Below are 25,157 nucleotides of genomic sequence, written 5' to 3' on the forward strand. Positions count from 1 at the left end.
AGAGTGGGTTTGGTGCATCAGGTTTTTCTAGTTTTGAAGAATTAAAGCTGTTTCTCAATTTACAATTAATTATTACTATCCTGGATTAACCCTGGAAGACAATATTGTGTTTCAAGGAAGCCTTTAAAAAGGCCTCCTGTTAGGTTTAAAGCACTCAGACATCTCCTCCCCCAGTAATTTTGCATCTCCTTTTTATCCTCTTCTGAAGGATTCTAAAATCTTAACAGTCATTCCTACAGTATTTTGAACAAAAACAGCAAAAGGATGCTGACTTTAAAACATGGAAAAGAACCTGTTCTTTTGCAAGGAAACAATAAAATGTACCACTGACTTCAGGTCTGTCCCAGTTTTACACGGTTTCTGCAATTTATATCGTTTCAGAAGGGTGGAAGAAAGAAAAGAGAAATTAATTATGGTATGATATCCTCTTCGTTTTCAAAGCATTACCTTTCATAATAGTAAATCTTCAACGCTTAGTTAGAATGGGGGTCTAGCGTGGTCTGCTCGTGGCAGGCCGGGTTATTTTAGCTGCTTTGAGAACAGGAGGTGCTCTCACGCTCCTTACCATGTCCTGGAGTCCTTCCAGAGTCATGGGCCAAAGAGTTTCCCTTTAAGTCAGTTTCCAACTCTACTTTCTCCCTTACTTCTTACCACTGAAATTTATCTTCTCAAAATTTGGTATGCTTCCCCTCGTGCTCAGATATAACTGGTCAAAGCATTTTTGGTTAAGCAATTCTTACATCTATATAACAAATGATTCAGAGAGTTTATCTATACATACTAATTATTTGAATAATTTATTTCTAAGCCCTTCTGGCTCTCCCTGTGCAAAATTATTTGGCCTAAAATCTCCTTTTTTTTTCTTTTTTTTTTTTGCTGGTCTTTGGTGGAGAAGCATCTTTTGGAAAGGTCAGTTATGAGAGATTGCTATGCCATTTATAAAAGTGGAGCTGTGCTTACATAGAGAAGAAGTAAACGGGGAAAATACGCGTGGTATGCTTGGTGATACACAGCTCCAGAATGAGCAGAACAGCAGGAAAACGAGGCGTGGCAGGAAAGGAAAAAAATTGGGATGGCGGAAGATGGACAGCTGTCACTTAGCTGGTCTTGGGACTGAGCGGGAAGAGCAGGACCAGCCTGGAGGAAGCAGCAAGGAAGGCAAGAGGGGTGGAAGCGGCAGCCACAAGGAGCGCCGAGCACAGAGAACTGAGGGCAAGCGGCGGGGGGACCTGGGCAGGCAGCGTGAGCCACAGGACCGGTGAGCAGGCACACGCTGGCAGAAGACAGCCGGGGTCGGGAAGTGTAGCAAGCTGCCTGTGCTCTCCCCAGGACCAAGCACAGCCCCAGGATTTGTTGTTCTGCTGATTAAGTGGGTCAGGGCTGCTTCAGTGGCATAAATAACCTGTTGCCCCACACTGAAGGCAGTGGGAGTTACCATTTCAAGAATGAAAGGACCGAAGGATGGGCTTAGCAGTCCCAGGCAGCCCAAGCCCACAGACATGACTTGACCTGAACTCTTTTATACTCTTAATTTCTTATTTATATGCTAATAAAACTAAATCCAAGGAATATATCCCAGGGTCTGTAAAATGAAGGTGGGGACAGTGTTTTAGAGTCGTTAGGAAAGGCGCTTGCTTAGAATGGGCAATACTAAAGAAGAAGAAATTAATTTGGAATGATGGATATTCCTGATACAGCTGCAATTACTTTTTGCTGCCTGCTAAGTTCTTCTGGTGACGTTTGAGATTAAACATAGTAGTTTTCCAGGGATGCCAGATCTTTACTTCCTATGCTCTCTCCTTCTCATTGTGGGCAGTATGCATTTTTGCTTATCTGCTTTTGAAGGACTCAAGACATCTAGATTGGCATGCAGATATTTGCAATTTGGTCTGCACCCGTTTCACAGTCATTAGCTCTATAAATAGCAATCATACGCTCTGTACATGTCCACACAGCAATATGCGGTGGCTTCTTCTTCACTGTTAGAAAAGCTGGTGGCATCTTGACTTTTCAGTATATTCATAAATGTCTAGTGTCTGTAACAAGCACACAGTATTAACGGAGTATGACATGATACAGAATTCTCCAAGTCAAAGTATATTTTGTTAACCAGAGGCCTAACTAAGCCTTGATTCTGCAAACGTTTACATGCATGTTTAGCTCTGTGCTTCTGCGTGATCCTGCTGAGGTCAACAAGCAACTCCTACACATACAATTAAACCTGTGCTTATGTTCTTGTGGAATCTAACAGTAGATGTGAACATGAACACCTGCTATAAAAATATGGCTGCCAGCTTAAAGGTAAGAAGATAATTCCATTTTTACTCAGTGCTATCCTTGCAATTCTGAATTCTCCTGTTTAAACGTATATTTGAAATGGATTCCTTCCTTATGAAATGGAGTATTTTCAGACTATTTTCAGTGGTGCCCAGTGACAGGACGTGAGGCAATGGGCACAAACTGAAACACAGGAAGTTCCATCTGAACATGAGGAAAAACTTCTTCACTGTGAGGGTGACAGAGCACTGGAACAGGTTGCCCAGAGAGGTTGCAGAGTCTCCTTCTCTGGAGATATTCAAAACGCGCCTGGACATGATCCTGGGCAACCTGCTCTAGGTGACCCTGCTTGAGCAGGGGGGTTGGACTAGATGATCTCCAGAGGTCCCTGCCAACCTCAACCGTTCTGTGATTCTGTGATTTTGTCAAGACGATAACTTGAGTACAAATGTATTGAGGAATTTAATAGAAATGGTCCAAAACTGGAAAAAATGCAAACAAAAGTGTCACAAAAATTTAAAGTGCCAATCTAACATCCAGGAGATATATTACCATTTCCAAACAATAATGCTCCGAATCAAAAAACAACAAAGTAATTAAAAATGGAGCATTACGATTACAGCCATATTGCTGTGCCCTTCCATTCTTGGCCTTTTCAATCCCTTCAAGTTTCAGCCAAGTGCAGCTTAAAAGCTTACATTTTTAAAGTGCAGGACATGTTATTAGTAATTTGAAAAATTCCTGGCCTTTGTAAGGGACTCTACTTCCTGTATGCCGTAATTTTAATATGTTATTCATTATTATTTATTAACAATCCGATGTATGTAGTAAAAAAGAATTGGGGAGTTATTGTTGTAAAGAAGGTTGTGTGGATAGTTAGATCTATTTAAGAGATTTAAGTAGAACCACAATTCTTCGGACCAGCTGAGAATATTTTTTTCTGAGATGGAATTGTGCTGTGGAAATTACAAGATACTCATATACACGCATACGTGTAGTGCATGTATACGTATCCAGAAGGACACAAGACAAATCTACCTATCTCCTGATGAAGTTTTTTTTTTTTTTTTTTTTTTTTAATTTCCCGGCACGCTGATTGACAGACATCAATTGCAATCTATCAGCACAAGCACCACGGGCGGTATTCTCAACATTTCCCCATTATGTAACACACTGACATATTGGTCAAGATCGGGTGTCACAGGTAAAGAGCTTTTGTATTCGGCATCAGCGGCAGCGCCGATTTGGCAAATGACTAGTGTGCTTTATAAGGAAACTCTGAGGAGGTGCTTTTCATAACAGTACATTTCCGCGTGCAATTAGACACGGAAAATGCACTGAAATAGTTGTCTCTTAACATTTTTTCTTCTTTTTTTTTTTAATGCACACAAGGTCACACATTTCTAAAAGATACACTCCTATGGGTTAACCTTTAATCTATGGTCACAGTCACCTCTTCCCTGCCTTCCTGGGAGGGGGAAAAAAAGAGATGCTTCAGACAAAGAAAACTGTCCTATTCAGCCACTGATGTTATTTTAATTGGTTAGGAGGAAACCCCATCCAACGCGTTCGGTGTCTGCGTGGCATGGACGGGCGGCCGCCGCTCCCCACACTGCGCTCACTGCAAGCAGGGGCACCTGGGCTTGGCGGGCAGAGCCGTGCGAGCCCGGGAAAGAAATCGGCAGGACACAACCGCGAGCCTCGGCACAGCCGCCGGGCGAAGGGCTGCAAAGCGGTGAAAGAAGAAAGGGCCCCACGACGGCCACCCTCCCTTCTGCCGTCCTGGGAACCACATCCTCTTAGAGACGGGCTAAAACGTTTCGCTCCCCATTTGCCGGCACAGTTTCATAACTAAGAGAGTGCTGATTTTCCAGGTAACGTTTTTAATTAACAATCTATTCATTCCTTTTTTTTTTTTTTTTTAATCATCCTGGTTAATTAGGCGGCACAACCAAGGAAACTTGAAGTTCAAAAACACATGGTCACAGAAAACCCTGTGACGTCATGGGCAATGCACTTCGGGCATCCTAACACCCGGTGTTATTATGAAAAATATATCGTTGTCCAAACCACTGACTAGATAATGTCAGTTCAGAGATATTTCACTATTTATAGTGCTTAAGCACTGTTTTAATGATGAGTTACTTCCTGGATAATACTTAAGTGGCCAGACACATTATAGTATAATTACCCTAAACACAAACTAATTTTAACAAAGCACCTTCAAAAATTCCTCGTATCTACAGTCTAACATTCCCTAGTTATACTTGCTATATAATAATGAATATAATTAATTTATACAAAATATATTTTTATACATATATCCCAATTACTTAAATTCAGTATTGGTAAAGCAAGATAAAATTAAAATCACAGCATCAAGAAGAAAGCTACTTAAAACCATTTTTCAGATGATTATTAGGAACGATTTTTTTATCAGTGACTTGTGTGAAAATTATCATTTCTAAATGTGTCCCTAGGGCCAAACCCAGCCACATCCCAAAGTTTGCAATGCGTCTAAAATAGTGAGCAGAAATAAAGTCCCAAACTGAGCTCATGCTCCTTCCAGAGCAACTTTTTGCATCTTTGGATCACAGAGGTATACAAACATACAACTCAGAAATGGCTTAAAACAGCTGCCCAGCACAATACTACAAGCTATTTTTCTAATATATTGGTTTATTTTCAACACTTTTCATCCTAAGCTTTTCTCATAGCATAAAAATTAGGTGTGACACCCACCACTTCGCCTAGCTGATTATACAGTATAAAAGTTGACATAAAATATTACCTTTAAGGCTAGAAAAGTCACTATCAGAGCAACACTGACTGTGATGAATGCAAGGAGCCCTATCAGAGCAATGGAAAGAGAAGCCTGAGGTAAGACAACCCAAGAACACCTACGTTCTTAATTTTTCTTTTTTATTAAGTGTCTGATTGGAAAAATAAGCGAAGTGATCACGAAGTACCACCCAGCCCTTCTCTCTCTCTTCGCAGTTAATGTAGGCCATCACACAAACATTAAACTCCGATGGCAGCCTCGCGCTTGTCGTGAATGTTAAAGACCAGGACAAACTAGAGTCAATAACGCATCCGATTTGAGCCACGGGAGGCTGAATGCCTTCTGTGAGCTGCAGTTATGACCTTACCAAACAACCTCACTTTCCACAAATTAATAAAAACCTGCCGTGAAGCCAAAATTGAAGCTATGTCTTTTTTTTTTTCCCAGCAGTTCTTACCTTTTTGTTGTTCTCTTTAATATCTTGAGGATTCAGGGACTTGTAGTCACTGAGGGGGAAAATGGCACAGTGGGTACGTACAGTATTTGATAAAAGCAGCAGTTTTAAAACAAACCGAATCTAAAAATTTGACATACAATAATATCATACAGTAACTAGCAATTTCACAGCAATTCAATCAACAAAACTAATAGTGTGGAAAATTAAAGGAATAAGTAAATAAATAAATAAATAAGCACCGATTACATGTTTCATTGCCTGAAGCTTTCCATCTAAAAGAGAAGTTAAGGCAGGGACTAGAGGCCGGCCTTGACAACCAAATTTACCATGAGGTAATCCGTCCTTGTCAGCGTACAAAGAGCTACAGGCTGATTTCTCTCATCTCATTTCAACACGAGCACAATTTTCATAATCATCTTGAAGTCAGTTCTTTGTATAAGATTAAGAAGAAGGAAAAAAAAAAAAATCAAATCATATAGAGGGGAGGAACAACCGTTTAGGCAGCTAGGGAGAGCAAAGAGGTCAGGAAGTTTGAGCACTCGTAATCTGTTTTCTTAGAAAGGATGGCTCCTGGTTTAAAAGAAAAGGGTGGAACAGTTCGACACCAGGAATGAACAGTGATTTGATTTTTATGTAAACTTAACCGCTGCATTTTTGTTTGAGACTTAGCTTATACATGCAGAAGTTGTACAACTTACATGAGATCTGGTCTAAAGTGATGCAGTATTGCACAGAAGGATAAACCGTTTCTCCACGATGTAGTAAAATTGGTGATTTTCACTCCCCTATAGTTTTTTGTAACTTCTTTGCACCACACGAGCAGTGACTGACTGGCATTTGGCTTTCTCCCCAGAACAGGACTTGGTATTGGGCTTGGCTGCAAAAGAGAACAGGCAAAAAAAAAAAAAAGAAGAAGAAGATAAAAGAATTTAATGGAAGAAGAGAATTAACATTAATTGACCTAACTAGGTGATCTGTACACTTTGATGTGAGTGTAGGTCCTTCACAGCTGTCAGTTCCCAATGCCTGCAGCTCGCAGAGACGCCCATCGCAAGGCAGTATCGCCAGCCGTCGCCCTCAGTGCTCGTCCCCGAAGGCCGCAGCTACGCGGGCCACAAGCTGCCAACGGCCGCCCCAAACACCGCAACGCTCCGAGCCCTCCAAAAGGTCCCCCAAAACGCAGGCACCCCTGCAAGCCCTCTCACTTTTAATGAAGATGCCATTCAGCCGGCAGCAAAAGCAAGGCATCTTGGGGTCAGGGTTTACCGCAAGTTGGGATCTACTCTTGCCGTGTGAAGATCAAAGTCACTGTGCGCATGACATATGATTAATGCATTAATCTTGTACACGCTCGAGCGTACGTTTTCCAGCTCCGCTCCTCCTGTTTAAGTGGGCTGCTGCACACAAGTGACCCCAGCGCGCTGTCTGGGAGCAGTCACTTCCAATCATAACCAAACAGTTCTCTTTTAGAGATTTGCTTTTTGCTAGTGGGAAAAGGAATTGGGACATAAATCCTATCAGATGTGCTTCCAAACAAACATCCTTAGTTGTTTCCCCAAACTGTATGTTGATACTTTTATTAACACCTTTGTTAGCATAGTAAAAGAATTACAAGGAAATAAAATAAGAAAGGGATCCTAGGCCAGGCATTTGGCATTTACCAGCATGTCTGCAGTTTCTTGAATTCAGCGGCGAACTTACTAATTGCAGTTGATGCTTTCAAGAAACGCGCACTCATTTCAGTACAAAAATATTTTCACGTTAAAAAGTTCTTAGATGTAAGTAAACAGACAGAGCTATCAGACTAACATAAATCCAAAGAGTGAATTACAGAGAAAAAACTGAGGCCACTCCTTTTGTCAGGGTAATATAATTAAAAATGTATATAATCAACAAACATACTATTTATGCACCTTATGGCTAGAGAGTCCCCAAATGAAGACAAAAAAACAGAGCAAGTAATTTATTATATCACAGCCACTTCAGTTGAACAAGCAAATCCTTTTGGCCATATTGCCTATTTGTGAAAGACCAACGATGCCCCCACTTGACTAAAGTATGTCAGTGCTCAGCAATTATCCGCTAGCTGCAAACTGATTTATGGTTGCACTGCTGGTGGGGAAGAAAATTTACAGAACCAGGAAAGTAATTTTTCATTTCCCCTGAGAGTCAGCCCGAAAAGCTGTTTTATAAACACACCCACCTCATCCTCAGAGAGAAGCGCTGCCAACTAATTTAGCATGCACAAAATGTATATATTTTAAAATACCAGATCATATGTATAAAATAACTCGTTTGGAAAGTTGTTGGTTTTTTTTAATCCTGTCAACGATTCAGATCAGTGTGAACAAATCTTTTAATGATGTGACAAATATGTCTAACTACACTGAACTAACATCTTAGCAGAGATGCACAAAATAGGGAAGAAGTAGTAGTAATACATGGCATGCTTTCATCCAGTGCTAATCAGAGTAACAAACATTGTTTAGGAGCCTCCGGACAGTTACTCCAGATTCCCAGTGATGTACCGACGGTCAGGTTCTGCCTCTCTTTTTATTTTTTTTTTTTATTTTATTTTTTTTTACCAACTGAAGCGAAAAAAGTAATTAATTACTGACCCCAAATTTAAGGTACATTACTTAAAATACATTTGATATCTAAACTATATATACGGAAGTAATACAGCTGGGAGAAAATGATGAAAATAGCACTGTCATGATACAGAAAAATTCTATTTCAGTAATATTTTAAGCACAGAGCTACACCTGTCAAACTGTAGAGTACTACTTAGCAAATATATTAAATGCCAACTATAAAGTCATTTTTTATTTGTTGCTGAATCCCTCCACAGCAGTGTTAAATGTTCCAGTCACCATCTAATTCTTTTCAGTTAACTCTGAAATGACTTTAGGCAAAATTACCTCTTAAATGCCTTAATTCAACACGTCTAACATAAACTGAATATTTAAGTGATTTTAAAACTAGGTTTTATAGGAGCGATTAAAGGACAACAAAAGCTGTAATATCAATACATTTAGTTGAATTTAGAATTTTATTTACAAATTATTGATTTATTCAATCCAAATTACAATTCCTTGAAAATCTAACTGTAAGTTAGAGGGTTTTTTCCAAATTTGTGCTTCCATTGGCTTAAGTTCTTCTAAAAGTACTTCATCCACAACGTGCAAGGTTTTAGCATGTGCACAATAGAATTTTACAATTTCTTTTTCTCTAGCTGATAAAGCAGAAATAATATACTGCTTTCTCTCCAGATCTAGTATTCCAAATTGTTTGGATAAAGGTGAAGTTAATAATACAATAATGTTATGCTATTATTCACCCCCTGAGTCAAAACGTTTTTTATTTAACCTATGATAAAGTGTTCAACTCCAGACACTGCTGAAATCTGAATAATGGCAGAATTGTGCTTAAAGCATTTGGCATCACCAAAAAAGTTTTGATTTTTTGGGTGAAATACCATTATGGAAAACCTTCTCTTTCCATACCTGCAGGTTGTGCACACTAGTTCACAGGTTCAGTGCAAACACAAATACCACCGCTTATTTCTAGCAAATATTTGTTCTGTAAGATTGGTAGGAAATGATTAAATGAAATGAAAATTTATAGTTCGCTTGTTCTTACACCGTTCTTTTAAGCACCAACTACACAACTGCGCTAGGCCAAATTCCCTGAAAACTCGTTTGGAAACACCATGGAAAAGGTTTTAGATACGCCCAGCAGACGCCAGCTCCGCTCGCCCAGAGGTGAGTTACCAACTCCAACGCAACCACTCGGCCGCCAGCGGCGGATGAGCTGCTGTGTGGCAAGCGCCAAGCAACCAGAGCTGGTCCCTCGCACGCCAGCTCAGATCCACCTGCAGCAGCGTGTGGGTGGATGTACCAGCTGGAGTCAGCGCTAGCTTCAGGATATCTTTGTTTCACAGTCAACAGTGCCTTTACTTTATTCCTCTTTTACATGTGCTGGTAGCTAAATTAATATGTTTTCTACTGTATGCATTGTTCCTCGTGGGAGGTCATCCCACCAGACCATTCCTTTACATTACCAAGCGAACCTTCACTTTAAATATTAGGCTGCTTCTCAACATTTCAAAATATTTAAATAATTGTTTTGCTGCTCCCAGGAACACAGCACCAGGCACACTGATGGTTAGCAAGGCTGGGCTCCAGCTGCGCCTTTGACGCATGTTGGCCAGCGCTCCAGAGGAAAAGACAATCCAGCTGGGAGGTGGTGACAGGAACCCCCACGAGAAACACAGAGCAGCCAGAAGGGAGAGAGCAGGGACTCAGTCTGAATAACTCTCGGGAGCTCTTCAACCCACCACACAGGGGTGAGGAACTTGAAGAGAGCAAGAGGCAGTGATGAAGGCTGGAAGAGAAAGATGCTGAGAGGAGGCCTACAGAGGAGTAAGGAAAAAAAGTACATCACAGCGGTGGGAATCTGGGTAGACAACTTATGAGGTTTGAGTTTTATATTAATGAACACAACTCCCTAAAGAGGACAGGACTTGAGAGAACAGTCTAGGAAGGCTAATTAACTGCACGAGGAGAGGAAGCTGAGATGGAGATAGGGCTCCAAGGCAGACTAGGGAAGACCTGCAAACAATCAACAAATGAGTTATGTTTCTCAACTAGCAAGTACAGGCAACTGTCCCTTCCTTCTCTGACTGAGCAAAATAAAAGGGATTTTCCCTTGCCCTTACCAAAGCTGCAATGCCATCTAGCTCACTGAAAATTGTGAAACCATTAAAATGCAAGATGAGGTAAATGAAAGTGGCACATAGCGAGGTGAGACAAAATGTGAGGTGAGACACATACAGCTGGATGTAGAAAAAGTTAGGGAAACTCAGTTGAACCGAGATGTGGTCTCAAAACTGCCATGAAGGTGCAATAGAGACAAGCCAGCCAATACATTTCAGTCAAACAGACTATTTGATATAATCAAAATACTATCCTAGAATTTTATTTTTCAAACACAGGGCTCTACCCATAAGAACTGCCCAGCACAGGATTATTCTAAATTGCATATGGCTCATTTAATAGCATTTATGCCTTTGGCAGGGCTGTGTGTATCCAACGTGCATTCAATTTTGTTTATTCTGGGCTGTGGAGCAGTCCAGGTGTAAGTCAAAAGCTGATTTTTCACTAGTAACAGGATAGAAATAGAATATGGAAATCAATACTGTCAAGATGAACTAAAACTGCTTCGTGTTTTCTTCTAAAGATGGAATAAAACCTCAGTACGACTAAGGCCATGAGGATATGTTCTCTATTGAGGCTGTTTATTTTTTTAAGCGGCAAGTCACCAAAACATTATGATGGTTTCAGTGATACAACAAAATACAAGTGGCACTGCTCTTTTGTTTCTAGTAGGTAAGGTAGGTCCAAGTATTAGAGAAGTTTGCTAGATATATAATCTACTGCTCATTCCCATTTCCCCAAAAGAAATGTTAGGAGTTCTGCTATCTAACAACCCTAACACAAACAAGTCAGTTTAACAGCATATTTTCTAACTTTGCATGACATTGGGTATGATTGCACAAAATTTCTCCAAAGTCTACTGTCCTTAAATATGACAAATCTAGAAATTCAGCTGCCCTGTAAGAGTTATAGATTCACTAAATTTGTTTCCTATATATGATTAATAGCAAGTATTTAGGTAAATCCCAGATTTCTCCAGCACCAGACATCTTTAAACTTTGCTTTCCTTGTTCTTCTGGCTACGCCTTCAGCTATTATGGATATGCAACAAAATATGAACTTTTACTTTAAAAGGTTTAGGCATAAGCTTTTAATTGTTTATCAAAAGAAGGATTTAACAGGTTTAATTTCAGCACAATGAAACCACTCTATATTCAATCGCAACCTTAATATTTAGACATCTGCCCAACCTGCCATGATGCTCTAATGTCTGAACCTGGCAAGATTTGGAATGTAAGGAGGAAGGTGAATCCTTGGGACATGCCTCAAGTTTGCTGTCGGTGATGCAGGTGAAATGATTTCATTCTTAAGAGTTTTCAGTTGCCTGTTACATATATTGGTGGTCATGAGGTTGGAAAGAACTTTTCCAAACTATGCCTGGGAAAAGACAAGGAAAGCAGCAACAGCACATACATGTTATCTAAATTGCCAGGATATGGAACAAACGTAACTTTCTAGACAACAACAGACCCGCTCAGTCTGGGAAGAAGAAGAAAGCAATCAAGGCTGCCTGGATAGTCTCCTCGGTGGTTTTCCAAATTACATGGCTTTGCAAAAGGCACGGAAGGCACTTGCTTGCAGCCCTGCGGAAAGGAGTGACATGCTGGGAGAGGGAATAATTTCCTGCAAGGTTTACTCCACCCAAATTTCCCTCTCAAAATAGTTGGGGGGATGTTTATTTTTAGTGTTTTTAGCATGTTTAACCATATGATGCAGTGTTTAACTGAATACTTCGGACCCATGCAAGAATTCGTGAGGATAATGCATGTGATCAAGAAGCACACGCACCACAAGAGCCCATTATTGTATTCCCTCTCCTATACAGCCACCGCTTCCTAGTGCTTGCCACTCTCCCTTGCTGTCTCACATCTAAACTTACACACTTTGTGCTGCACACAGCTGGAGACCGTATAAATAAGGGTTGTCCTAGGGTAGAGAGCAAGGAAAGCTTCAACACGGTGTCACTCCTGGTCCCAACCTGCAAGGTTTAGCAAGTCCTCGTGTTTGAGTTAGTTTGCTCCACATAACTTTTACTTGTCCAGCCCCTCAAACAAGCATTCTGATGCTATTTTTGATTCTAATCATCACTACCAGTTTCTTCTCACACCATCCCTGTCTGTCTCACTGCTCAAGGTAAGATGATGTTGCTCATTATTTCTTGTTATCCTTATTTTACAGTGTACAGTACTCAGCTTCACTTAAGGTCTATGATCCAAACATAGCACTTGAACTTCCTTGGGATCTCTGACGTGATAGTCATCATACAATATTAGAGCACTCTGCAATGGGCAAATGAGCTCATCGACACAATAGAGACACTCACAACTGGTATTTCACAACTAGGGAAACTGAGACAAAATTAAATAACTTGCCTGAACCAATAAAGTGAATCAACTATCATGAGAACTCAGAGACTCTATCTACCAAGTAAGAATTTGGTGTATGCATTCACAGCATGCCACCAAAGCAACTGCACCTTCTCCACACTCCAGGAGCAATCCAGAGTGCTCTGAATAACTGAAAATCAAGTTTCAGACTTGACCAAGTTAAGATCAAGTCAAGACTTGGACACCCAGAGGACAGGAACATGCAATTCATAACCTCAAATACTGGACTAGGTGGCTGGGTCCGTCTCACACAGAAGTCCAATGCCATGAGTTCTGTCCAGGCTCTTTGTGCCATGCAGCATTCATCCTGCGTAACAAAGAGACCATCCTCCTCCTTCAAACAACTTCCAATTTTGATGAAAAATAAGATGGCAGCCATACAGACACCTATTCTATTACAGGGTCTGGTTAGTTCTGCTCTGAGAACTTACTGAAGAAGTGGTCCAGTAGAAAAAACATAGCATGTAGTCTTTAAATGTGTATATTTATATACAATCTATATACACAGTGCACACAAAAATGGGAGAGATTATAGTAACAGACATAACCTTAAATCTGGCAATTCAAAACTTCTAAGCACTTAATTTTGTAATTTTTGTAATTACCTGGCAACTTTCTTTTAGCTTTTACTTTGTCTAGCAAGGAAGTAACTTTTTCTTAGCATAGGATTTTACATTAAGGGTTTGGTTTGGTTTTCATTGTTTGGGGATTAAAGGGTAAAAAGAAATGCAAGCATTATTGAACTGAACTCCAAACCTTCAGAACCACAAGCCACAACACTTCAACTACTGAGACAATTTCATCACTTGGGCAACAGGACACAGAGCCTGTCTGCTCATGGGAATTAATTAAGACGACGACAGACTGTTTATTTCAAGCTGAATAACCATCCACAACTACCTCCCCCTGTGGATGTTCTTAACAGAGAATAACAGTATCCGCAGAGGAAGTTAGGATAGGTAACTCACCAGGTTGAGAAGCCCTAAATTTATTAGCTAACAGCAAGGGAAAGATTATGTTAATGAGGTGGTAAAGGAGAGGCAAATCTGAGACAACAGAAAGAATTTGGTTACTTATGCACAAGAAATTTCACCTGATGGTCAGTACAGTCAGGAAAAAAAAGTCCTAGCAAACTCCTCCTGAGATTCAAGTGTTACAAAAGGATTGGCTGAGGCTCCTCTACCTTCTCTTCCTTGAGGTCACCTAACCTTTGTCTTGAATGACATGTTTTCAACAAAAGAAGCAGGAACAGGTATATAATTCATCCCATCAAGCCGAAGTGAATGCTGAGTTCATTCTCTGCTGATCACGTATATTTGTAATATAACAGTACCAACGGGTCACACGCGGGGATGGGGCCTCATTTTCCTGCTCTCAGGAGAGGAGTGATCTCCTATTTCCTCGTGTCCACTGGCTTTCTCCACTCGCCCCAGTGGCACGCGGGCTGAAGTCTCTGCTCCTCCACAATCGGCGCCGAAAGCACAGAGGAGAGACCAGGATACGGCCAGTTCGCAATTCCTGGCCTTCTGCCATGATGGGAACATTCAGAGTTTTGGGCAGCTTGCCAGAATTAAGCAACTTAAACCACAGATGAGGAATAGCAATTTTCAAAGCTTTTAACTTTGTTAAATGTGAAGCGAACTAGCAAAATGCACCTCCCTGGGCCCAAGGCTATCTCTGCCACATTTCAAAGGCCTGCAGCAAACAATGGAAGTGTTGGAGCTTGTCAGAAAAGGTCACAAGAATCTCTTCTGAAAGAAAGCATAAGGCAAACTAAAAATGATAGGCACTGCCAATGCTTCCTAAAAACAGTGAACTCTTGCTGCTTTTGCAGACATTTCTAGTTCGGGTTTTGTTTTGTTTTTTTAACATCAGCCATTAAACAAATGCAAGCCATTCTCCCACCCTTTGAAACATTTCAACAGACCTTGTTTTCTCAGGCACTCTTCTGCTGTGGTATCATTAATGTGACATTGCTCCACAGAAATTTATAGGATGCCTCTTTTGTAAATCTGGCGCATCAGGGATATTAATGTGCAGCCACAAGCAAATTTATGGAGATGTCAGTCTTTGCCTACGAGACAACTTTGTTTTGAATACTTGCGAGTACAACACCGGATTTGCACAGGTATTGCACTAACAATGAACAACCTTCTGCATGCCAAGGGGCTTAGAGCATGTGCTATCTGTAAGTCTGGTACTGATGACGCAGACATCTGATGGGGTACTGCTGAATGCCAAACAATGCTTCCTAATGGAGAGTGGAAAAAAAATAAGCATATTCTACAATCTTGCAAGAGTCGCTGGGTGTCCAGGACCTTAGATCAGGCATAAAGATCGCTGTTCTTCACAAAGCTCATTAGGATAGCTATAGGTGAATGAGGATTTAATGGAAATGAGCCAGTTTTAGCCTTGCTAACCTACTGCATTAGCAGCCCCCTCTATGCAAACAATAATAACAAGAGGAAGATCAATAAAAATGTTGCTTCACCACTCTGTGGTAAGAGGGGTTAGAGGGAACTACTGAGAGATGATGCAGAGAAGGTTGAAATGTTCAATGCCTTTCCCCCCCCCCCATCAGTCTTTATCTTACAGGTCAGAAGCAAGTTGGTGACCAGCATTATTATTATCAGACACAAAAAGGTCAGATCTCAGCCAGGTGTGGAAAAGAACAGGTTAGAAAGAGTTTTGATTGGCCAGATGCTTTCACTTTCAGATCAGCTGGACATGCTTAATGTAATCTTAGGATACTGAGTCTAAAACAACATTAGAACCATTAATGGTCAGTATGAAAACGTGAAGATGGATGAGATACTAGAGAAGTGGCAAAAGACTAAATTCCTTTCCAGTCTTCAAAGGCAGAAGAAAGAGGGATCAGGAGAGTACAGACAAACTACTGAAAAAAGAGTGGAACAAATAATTAAGTTATTTGTTGGCATATGAAAGATAAAAAGTAGACATGCAGCTAACAACATGAATTTGTCATGAACAAATCATGACAACCAATTTTTTTCTACAACAGGGAAGAAGGCAAGATAGGGTAGAAGCAGCAGATAGCACGTATTTTGATTGTAGTTAAACTCTTTTTACTGTCTCTCAAGATATTCTCAGAAGAAAGCAAGGAAAAGAGAGCCTTAATGAGACTGACATAGCATAGGTGCAAAACAGACTGGGAAAACCATACCCACGATTAGTTTTAAATGATTCTCTGTCAAAATGACATAAGGCATTAAAAGGGGTTCTGCAGACATATCTCTTGGGTCCAGTTTTGCTGAATGTTTGGATTAGCAAGGTGGATGATGGGCTAGACCCTGAAGCTGGGATGGACATCATATTCACTACAAGTTCTCAAAATGACCAAAAACAGAGGAGAAAAGGTCTGAAAAAAAACACTCTTAGCATGAAATTCAATAGGTACAAGTGCAACATAGGAAAGAGCAATCATTTGCATAAATGCAGGATGAGGAAGAACTGGTTAGGTAACAGTTCTTCATATAAGGATGTGGGGGAAACAGTGTATTCAAGCTGAACATAAGTCAACAACATCAGGTCGTTGTGAAAAAGGCAAACAACATTCTGAGATGTACAGACAGGAATAAAGCTTGCAAGACATGTACTGCCTCTCCCACTCCACTCAGCATCAATAAAGCTGCAGTTGAAATCTTATGTTAAGTTTTGCATGACAAAGTGTAAAGAAGATGAGTCCAAAAATACAGCAGAAAGAAAGATGAGGAAAAAAATGAACCACAAAGAAAGCTAGGGAAGATTATTCATCTTAAAAATGAAATGGCAGAAGAAGGGAACGTGCTAAGTCTTCCAGGAGTCTGAAAGAGGAAGAAAATCCTTTGTTCCTCATACCAGTGTTTAACAAAAAGCATACAAGCTTTAATCGAAAGAGGTTAGACATTCGGAGGAACAATCTCTAAGACAGTACAGTGAAGCACTGGCACAGATTGCCATGAAGAGTCATGGAGTCTTCACTACTGGAGGTCTTTAACAAGACCAAAGAGGTTGTGGAATCTCCTTCCTTGGAGATATTCAAAAGACGTCTGGACACAGTCCTGGGCAATGTGCTCAAGGTGACTCTGCTTGAGCAGGGGGTTTGGACTAGATGATCTCCAGAGATCCCTGCCAACCTCAACCGTTCTGTGAAGAGATTGAGCAAAACTTTACTTTGGAAAAGCTGGACGTGCTTTTGGGCAAGTGGCAGGATGCAGCAATGTCCCCAGATGAGTTTCAGACCTACCTGCTCTGTGTTTCTTAACTCCCCGCACTACATGGAAAGCCTAGAAGCAGCAGGTGATCATGTGGGTACGCGGGGCTCCTCTGCCCTTTCTTGCAAAGGACCACGTATTTTAGCTTTTCTGCATAACTAGAATCTACTTCCTTAGCTATTTGAACACATAAGAAGTTCCATAATCCCCAACGCAGCAACTCTCTTTACTCCAAATGAATATTTGGACAGAGTATGTCATTTAGTTATCTGTTAATTGTTTAAGAGAGAGGCTACAGAAGTAGTACAACCCGGTCGCTCCAACTGCTCTTCACTGACACTGCTGGAGAGGAAGGCTCTTTCCCATTCAGCACATCTCCTCAGTAAATCACAAAGACTTTTTAAAATCGAGGATACATTAGAAAGACTATTTCATCTGTAAGATAAGAGTTCAGTTCAAACCCAGGAAAACAGCCAGTAAAAGGAATCACTTGATCACAGATTGGTGAAAGTAGGTATTTAGACAAACAGTCAAATTGTAAGCAACATCACAGCTGAATCAGCTGGATTCAGTTCTCACAGTCATAGCAGAGAGGTCACAGGCAGAGCAAACGTGGAGACAAAATTTCTGTTTTTTCTGTTTTTAAGAAAAAACAAAGGCGATAGATACATGAAAAATCCTTCTATACCATAAACAGAATACGTTGCTCACAAAAACCTTTCATGAACTATATACATAACCAAAAATATTATTAAAGAAATAAAGTAGGTGAAAACCTGAGGAATGGCAGACTTGAATAGTCTTGATTTAGTTGCCCAATGGAACAAACATTATTTAAGCACTATGAAGGCAGATAGCTATCTTTAACTCATTGAGTAGTACCTTATTCTGTGAATAGCCCCCATGGAATAACAGCCAGTACTCAAAGATTCAATAGCTTAATGAACATAAGACTGGCACAATCTAGAGCTTAATTTGCATGCAGTTTGAATATTTTTGCTTTATTATGTTCATTTCAAAATAAAAATACATGCAAAAGTAACAGCTATTCAAGTGCCACTTGGCTTAACCTATATTTTTCCAGGAATTCTTATGCTATCCAAATTTGCTAATTGCTAGGACTTGTGCAGCTAAAAGGAGAAATATGTTAAGAGAAAATATCCTTTTTGTTTTATAATACATAATTAATACAAGCTTTTCTAGCTTGAACACTGGCAAATCTATCCTCTTGAAAAATACACACATCATTTTCATGCTACAAATTAAATTTGGTGTGGTTCTGCTTTTAGCACTCAACAAGTAAAAGCTTGTAAATGAAAAGCTGAAGCATAAAGGTATGGCAAGTCTCATTTAAGAAATCAAAATCTTTAGAAAACAGGACTTCTCTCCAGAAAAGACAAGAAAGGCTGCTAATAATTAAGTACTGCTTTTGATTAACACTTTATAACACATGCTTATTTTGAAAGTCTTTATTTAAGCAGCTCTTGTTATAAAACTAATCAAATCACTGCACTTCATTCCCATATGATGCCTGGCTAATAACCACACAACAGTTGGAAACTGTCAAAATATTTTACAGCTCAATTGTAATTACCATCCAAGTCTAAGCATGCAGTAATTGGGCGTTAGCCATGTCTTAGGAGTGTTACAGCAATACACAGCAGTGACGACTTCTGTGCTTCTTTTTTTCACACATGTAAAGATCCTGAGTGATCCCAAGGTTTTACTTCATAAAATTCTGAATGAAATACATATTAGTACGTTGTTTGCAGAAATAGCTTTTTTATTTTAAACAACATAAGAATTATTTCAAAATTTTAAAAATTTGCCTGACATTCAGAACTACAGGATTTGTTCAACAGCTATTTTGTTTTTCTGGTTTAATTACCCTAAAATAAAAAAAATATTATCAGATAAATAAAAATAAATATTTTGTCCACAATATTACAAGCTTTGCCATAAACTGTGGTGAAGGCTGATTTTGACTTGAAGGAACAAATTTTGTAGATTGTAAGTAGAGATAAAATTCCAAGCAGACGAGAGAGATGAGAAGCGCTACGAAAACACGGTAACACATGGAACTTTAAAGGGTTTTTAGTAGGTACAATTATACATGCAACGAGTGTAATACTCCCGAGTACTGTATATGGATGATAGGCTGCTAGATTTTCTTGGACAGACAACTCTACAGGGGCTTCTGATTGCCCAGAATTGGTATTTCTAAGGCAAGTACCACTGCAGTATCAAAGATAGGGATTCACGATACCCGACTCACCGGTCTTTCAACACCGTTCAAATCATTAATCCGCGCATTAAATATCTGTAACTCCACAGTGACAAGACCGACGACATCACTGGATCCCTAATGTGTTAATATCCAATGGATTAAGATACTTAAGAGACATTATGCCTGGGAACTGGCAGGTTATAAACGGAAGGAAGTGTTCCACTTTTAGTGTCCTTTGGACTCAATGGATGCGACTGGGTTTATTAAAATTAAACAGTCTTGAAAGAAAGGCTCTCAAGTGGTCCCAGGCTGAGGCAACGCTTCGCCCACTTCTGCTGCAAGCTGCTGGCAACTCCAGCCGCTTGGCCCCCGGAGAGGGCCGGAGAGGCCAAGGAAAGGCCGCCCCGGAGAGCCGGCCCATCCAAGCAGCACCACCAGCGCAGCTGGAAGTGGGTGCCAGGAGGCATCTACAGAGCTCTGGTTCGAGGCTGAGATTAATCAGCCCCGAGGAGCTAGAGGGGGAAAAGCTTTCACCAAATGCCAGCACGAATGCAGCAAAGCCAGGCTCAAGCCTCGCACGTGGTCCCTAACAAGCCTCATCAGGTCCGGGTGTTGCAAGGCGTACAGCACTTATCAGGCACACATCTCGCGCGCCTGCAATGCTTCGGAACCGCACCAGCACCTCGGGATAAGTGGAGGAGGGAAAAGCAGGGAGCCATACACAGGAATTTCCATGCTTTGGGAAGTGTAAATTAGAGCATTACTACTAGTTTGACAGTAAGTTTGCTAATAAATATGTAGCAACACTATCTAATTGCATAACAAGAGATTAAATGATTAGGACACTCTTTGAAATGGGGAGAATAAAGGGAAGAGAAAGTATACATAAGGGAGAACTGTGGTAACAGTCTGGGTGTAATTTCTGAATTTTTGTAGATACATAAAAGCCAACGTATTTTATACTTTGCTGATACGGCTCTAAATAAGCTTCTAGGGAGACCTACAAACTTTATTCTAACATTGAGTATTACTGGTGACAGATTAGGTTATTAAAAGTCATTTAAAGCTCTCGGTAGGACTCATCATCTTAAAACGTGGGTTTTGCAGACTGCTATGCAACAGTTTGCTGCAAAAGCATGACACAAGACATAGCTAGGAAACAAGCACAGTGACATCACCTGAGTAATAGCCACCTTGCATTTTCCTTTCCCCAGGGAGGAGTTCAAAGGGCCATCCTGCCTACCGTTGCAAGGAAAGTTGGACACTACTCACACAGAAGTGCTGGCAGGGAGAACGAGGAGTTGATAAATATACAGCATGCATGCTAGTGTCAGCCATAGCTTAGTTTCTCAATGAGTCTTGCACAGACTGTGTTTCCTAGTGTCTGTAAAAGTTTAAAAGAATTTTTGCAAGGATTTTTATTATGCCCTATTTATAATACCTTGGTAGTGTAAGGTACTGCTACTGTTTCACAGCTATGCTGCATTTGAAGCTTTGCAATGCCTGTGCAAGTTTGGAGGGGGGAAAGGGAGGGCACTGGGCTCTCAGGAGAGGAGTTCAGGTGCAGATCAGTCTCCCAAGACTTCTTTGGTGGTCAGTGGAGACGGGTTCCTCTAGAAGACTATTCAGGGCAGAAGCCTGACCTAACTGCTCTTGGGGGATGCTACCTCTGCCCAGAGACTATGGTACACTCTCCAGAGGCGTCTTACCTTCGAAATCAAGCATAAACAGTACCATTGGAAGGAACTTACAAAACAAAAGTCAAGGGACATTTGTATGGAGGTTCAATCCACAGAAACTACAATTCACAGCCAAACTCACTAACCAGTTGTTTTTAAAAGAATCCTCTAATTTGAAAAGAGCAAAACAGACAATGAGATCGTAGCAGGACTTATTCCCTTACCCCAATTTCGCTCCACATACATGACGAGACTTTCCCACTTTAAATATAATTAAAATCTAAACTATTTCTCACATAGCCTCCAAGCAGACAGGCATTTTCCAGCTGCATCCACGCAGCTGGGGCTGCCTGGGCTGGGGCTCCCCACAGAGCCCATCAGTCCTGCCCAGGGCAGCAGGGATAATGTCCAGGGGCTCAAGGATGGGAAGTGGCACCACCTGATCAGAAAGCAGATGCCCAAATGTTTGCACGGCCTCTCCGCTCTGCTGGCCTCCCCTCCTTTCCCCCTGATGTGGGCATGAAAGACCCATGGTGGGGCAGCCGTTCCACACACAGCGGAAGGGAGACAAGCAACGCCAGAGGGGAAAATCCCATTTCGTCTGTGTGTATGCAAAAAAAATACACAGCCCCCAGAATTTGCAACAAACTGTTTTGTTTGTCTGGGGCCTCATTACAGTATTCGATTACTCCCCAAACGCAGAGACAGCCCTTCTAAATGCTGAGCGCGCACTGATGCAAACCACCCAATGTCCTGATCATATCATTACTCCCATTTGTTGCACAGATTCTTGGGCTCTTTAAATACTTAGAAGAAAAGACAGATTTTAAGTGTATGTAAATTGAACAATTCTATGCACACGGAGACCAAAAATGGAAGAAAATTCCAGAAACATTGAAGCTCTTATTTGAATTCTTCATTGGTTATTCCCTACTACTTGTATCTATTTCATTCTGGTTATACGTTTGAAAGAAATATCAATTATGTAAATATACCTAAATATTAAAAAGATAGCTTGCTAAAACAAAATCTAATTTTAGTAAAAGCCTGAAATTATTGCTAGAAAAAAAGGTAAAAATGGTTAATGCATTAAAGAGAAAACTGGTTCCCTTGAAAACCCCTTGCAAGCATTTTTGCATGTTTTTAAACAATAATGATAATATTCAGTTAGCATTTTAGCTACAGTAGAAGGGTTGTGGTCTCAGTTAAAAGTAAGCTGAGCTTTGAAACAAACTTTGGTTTGCTATAGTTTTAAACTCACCCTATTGTTTGGGTTTTGGTCTATACACCTCTGTCTCAAAATGCCACATGGGCACTTTATAAATGCATCAATTCTTCCATATTGCATTTAAGGGATAAAAATAAAGCTTTTATTTCCTTTTGTGGAGCTGCTAAGAGCACTTTGGCAACTTTATGATAAGGGTTCATAGTTGCATTTAATATGGTTGAGTAATTAAGCAGAATTAATTCTTCCAGGACAAAAATGCTTTAATCATGATCTGCTAAACTATCTGTATCAAATTATTATCTGAATCACTAACTTTTTAGAAAGTTTGCACCCAGAAAACTCAGGTCACTCGAAAGAACAGAAACACATTCTGACAACATGCTTGGTATGTAAAAAATCACTGTCATTACAGTCCAGAAGCACAAAATACAAGATAGCTAATTGGAGAAAATATGAAAAACAAAAATACAAGGCTATTTTTAACTATGAATATTTCAGATGGTAATATTTTAGGATACTTTTGAAGCTTGATTGGCTGAGCTGGATTTCAAAGATCCAGTGACACTAAGAGCAAGCTAGGAAACATTCCTCTTGCAATGCTCCAGGAATAGCACAATTCCTTGTTTCGGAAGTGTTGATGAAGTGGGAGAGAACAGAGATTTTGGCTGGCCAAGAAAAGAAAATGGGACTGTACTCTTACATGTGGATCTTGCCTTAAAGATAGAAAAGACAACTAAGGAACTGGAAACTGCTCCAGCCTGCCCACAGTTCACGCTCATGCAAACCTGGATGAAAAGACTTCACTGCCCAGGAACATGATTTGGGACTCCAACTTTTTGTTGGCTTCTGAGGACTCTGTATGAAGTCTCATGCATGCATACCAAAAGCCAGGTGTTGAAGAGTTGCCATCCAACTGTTATTTCAAAATGTATTTGCAAGTGTTCGCTCCTGTGAAGATGACAGCACACAGCTGCGCATGCACAATCGAGGCCAGTAATTGCATACGCATCTGTGTGCTCAACGCATAGGACAATGTCTGTCCCTGCAACGAGCCCACAGGAGAATAAAGGCAACTTTCTGCTGCTAAAGTGGGCACAAATCCACTTAATTCCAATGGCAGAGTTTTCTGCTTTTGATGCTGAAGAACCTAGGCATGCATATTAAGTTGTTGTTCATTATATAGGCTTAAAATTAAACATCAGAGCAACTTCACTAAGGTACGAAAAATACTAACTATCCAGCACTTAGAGCTGTGTTCTTCAAGATTTTCAATGCCAGGTGACTTTTTTCTTTCTTTTCAATGTCTGTTGAAAGAGTCTCCTTTTGGGGGGATGGGAGATCTCTGTTACAGTGCTCACAGTAAGCTACAGGACAAGCCCACAGCTTGTCCCCAAACCTTCTGCTCTACAAGAGCATGGGAAGAAGCAGAACAAGCTGTATTCGTAGCTGTTTTACCAAGTTATGTCCTCTGAATCCAAATGATTTTTCCACAGAGAGAGACTGCCCTCTCAACAGCATAGTTCTCTTTAAAGTGTAACGTAGGCATTTAATCAGTGGGTGTTTAAAGAAGCTCCTAATATATTAAAAGATCAACTGTAAAATTTAAGTTCGCCATTATTTTTCCTAACATTTACGACATGATTTCATTAATTTCTTTGGTTCCTAGCTAGCTCCTTGAAAACCCTTTCACTGAGCTAAAGCACATGATTTCATTCACACTTTAAAACCTTTTTCTCATGCATGTTTCTCAAAGCTGATTTGTCTGAATTATACATATGGAATATATTTAAAATTTGTGCATTATTCATCACTACAAACTATGAAGTATCATTTAGGGATTAACACAACTATCTACTAAACAGCAAAACAGCTCTTGTCAATAACGAAACCCAGTGGATTTCGAAGAATTGGTTGTATTTAAAAACAGTAACCAAATATTTCTATAAAGTATAAAAATATTTTACTAAACCTTCCAAGAAAAAACATGTGCACTGTTCTATTTTTAATCAAGATGAAAACAAATTCAGTTTATCTAACAGGCATATGAAGTATAAAACTGCTTAAAAATTATAAATCGGAAAGAGTTCTTGCTTTATATAAGTTGTTAATCTTTTCTTCCTTCTACAGCAGTCTCTATGAAGAGTGCATGCACTGTATTCATTTTGAGATCCATCTATACGCTTCTACATAGGACAAATCAAATTAAATATTAGGAGGATTTGGATCTTGCACTCGAATGACTTTCTCCAGAGAAACAATATCTCCTTCTCCCAATATTCTACCTATGTACATTAAAATAACTCAGGAAAAAATGCGGATCTAAAACACTTTATACATTAAAAACAGATAGCTCACATAGTGATAGTCACACAGAACAGACAGTTCTTCTGAAAGAGTAAGAAAAAGCATTTAAAAGGATGCAGTGATTCAAAAAATATGGGCAGCTTGATGTCAATAAAAACCTGGGATCGCTCAATGCCTTTGGATCGTTTTCTATTTATTTTCTTTTACGGAGTTAATTTTTTAGGAAATTGTTGTTTTCCCCCCCCCTTTTTTGTCACCGCAGACACTCCCTTTAGGCAACCGTGCATCAACAATCCTCCCACGTTCAAAGTCGGCTACATCTGTTGCTCTTTCCCATTGTTGAAAATTCCTGCCTTAATCCTATTTGACTTTATTCATGCAAAGGTCATCCTGAATTCAACAAATGGAGGCGCGATAGCAAGCACACTGTTGAACATGGCTAAAAAATGCTGTTGTAGAACATGCAGCTAGTGTGCCGGCACTATCTCAGAAGTACTTGGTTTATTATGCAGGCTCCTAGTCCTCAGAGCTGTGTTGCAATATGAATTGGTAACATATTTCTCCGAGCATCTCAGGAATACAACAGTTTCCCTCTAACTGGCTTGATTCTTTCTACTTAAAAAGACCCGCACTTAACTCGTATTTGCTAGCGAGGATGCAAACAACGTACAAAAACGTGCAATATTTGACCGTTCCGCAGCCCCTAGGGCTTAGCTTCCGGCATATATGGCTCCCTCGTTCCTCCTGCTTTTTACCTCTTGGTTTATCTGGCTTCACAAATCCACCCTATTTAATTAACTAGCCCATCTAAAACTAACAAGGGTCACTATCTTAAATAAACGAGGCAAAATTCTGCCTTGAAAATCTTTTCCAAAGCAGGGTAG

General features: G+C 40.2%; 1 protein-coding gene across 9 annotated transcripts in view; it reads right to left on the minus strand.

Moving 5' to 3' along the window:
* Positions 1 to 25,157, minus strand: part of EHBP1 (EH domain binding protein 1) — a 223,166-nt gene that overhangs the window by 74,351 nt on the left and 123,658 nt on the right. For all 9 annotated transcript variants that reach the window (XM_067292807.1, XM_067292809.1, XM_067292803.1 and 6 more), the window contains 2 exons: positions 6,215 to 6,393; positions 5,517 to 5,565 (listed from right to left, as the gene is read on the minus strand). In XM_067292807.1, coding sequence (XP_067148908.1) covers positions 5,517 to 5,565; positions 6,215 to 6,393 — 228 coding nt within the window. The remainder of the gene's footprint in view (positions 1 to 5,516; positions 5,566 to 6,214; positions 6,394 to 25,157) is intronic.

Source organism: Apteryx mantelli, chromosome 3 (genome assembly GCF_036417845.1).
Source record: "Apteryx mantelli isolate bAptMan1 chromosome 3, bAptMan1.hap1, whole genome shotgun sequence".
NCBI lineage: Eukaryota > Metazoa > Chordata > Aves > Apterygiformes > Apterygidae > Apteryx > Apteryx mantelli.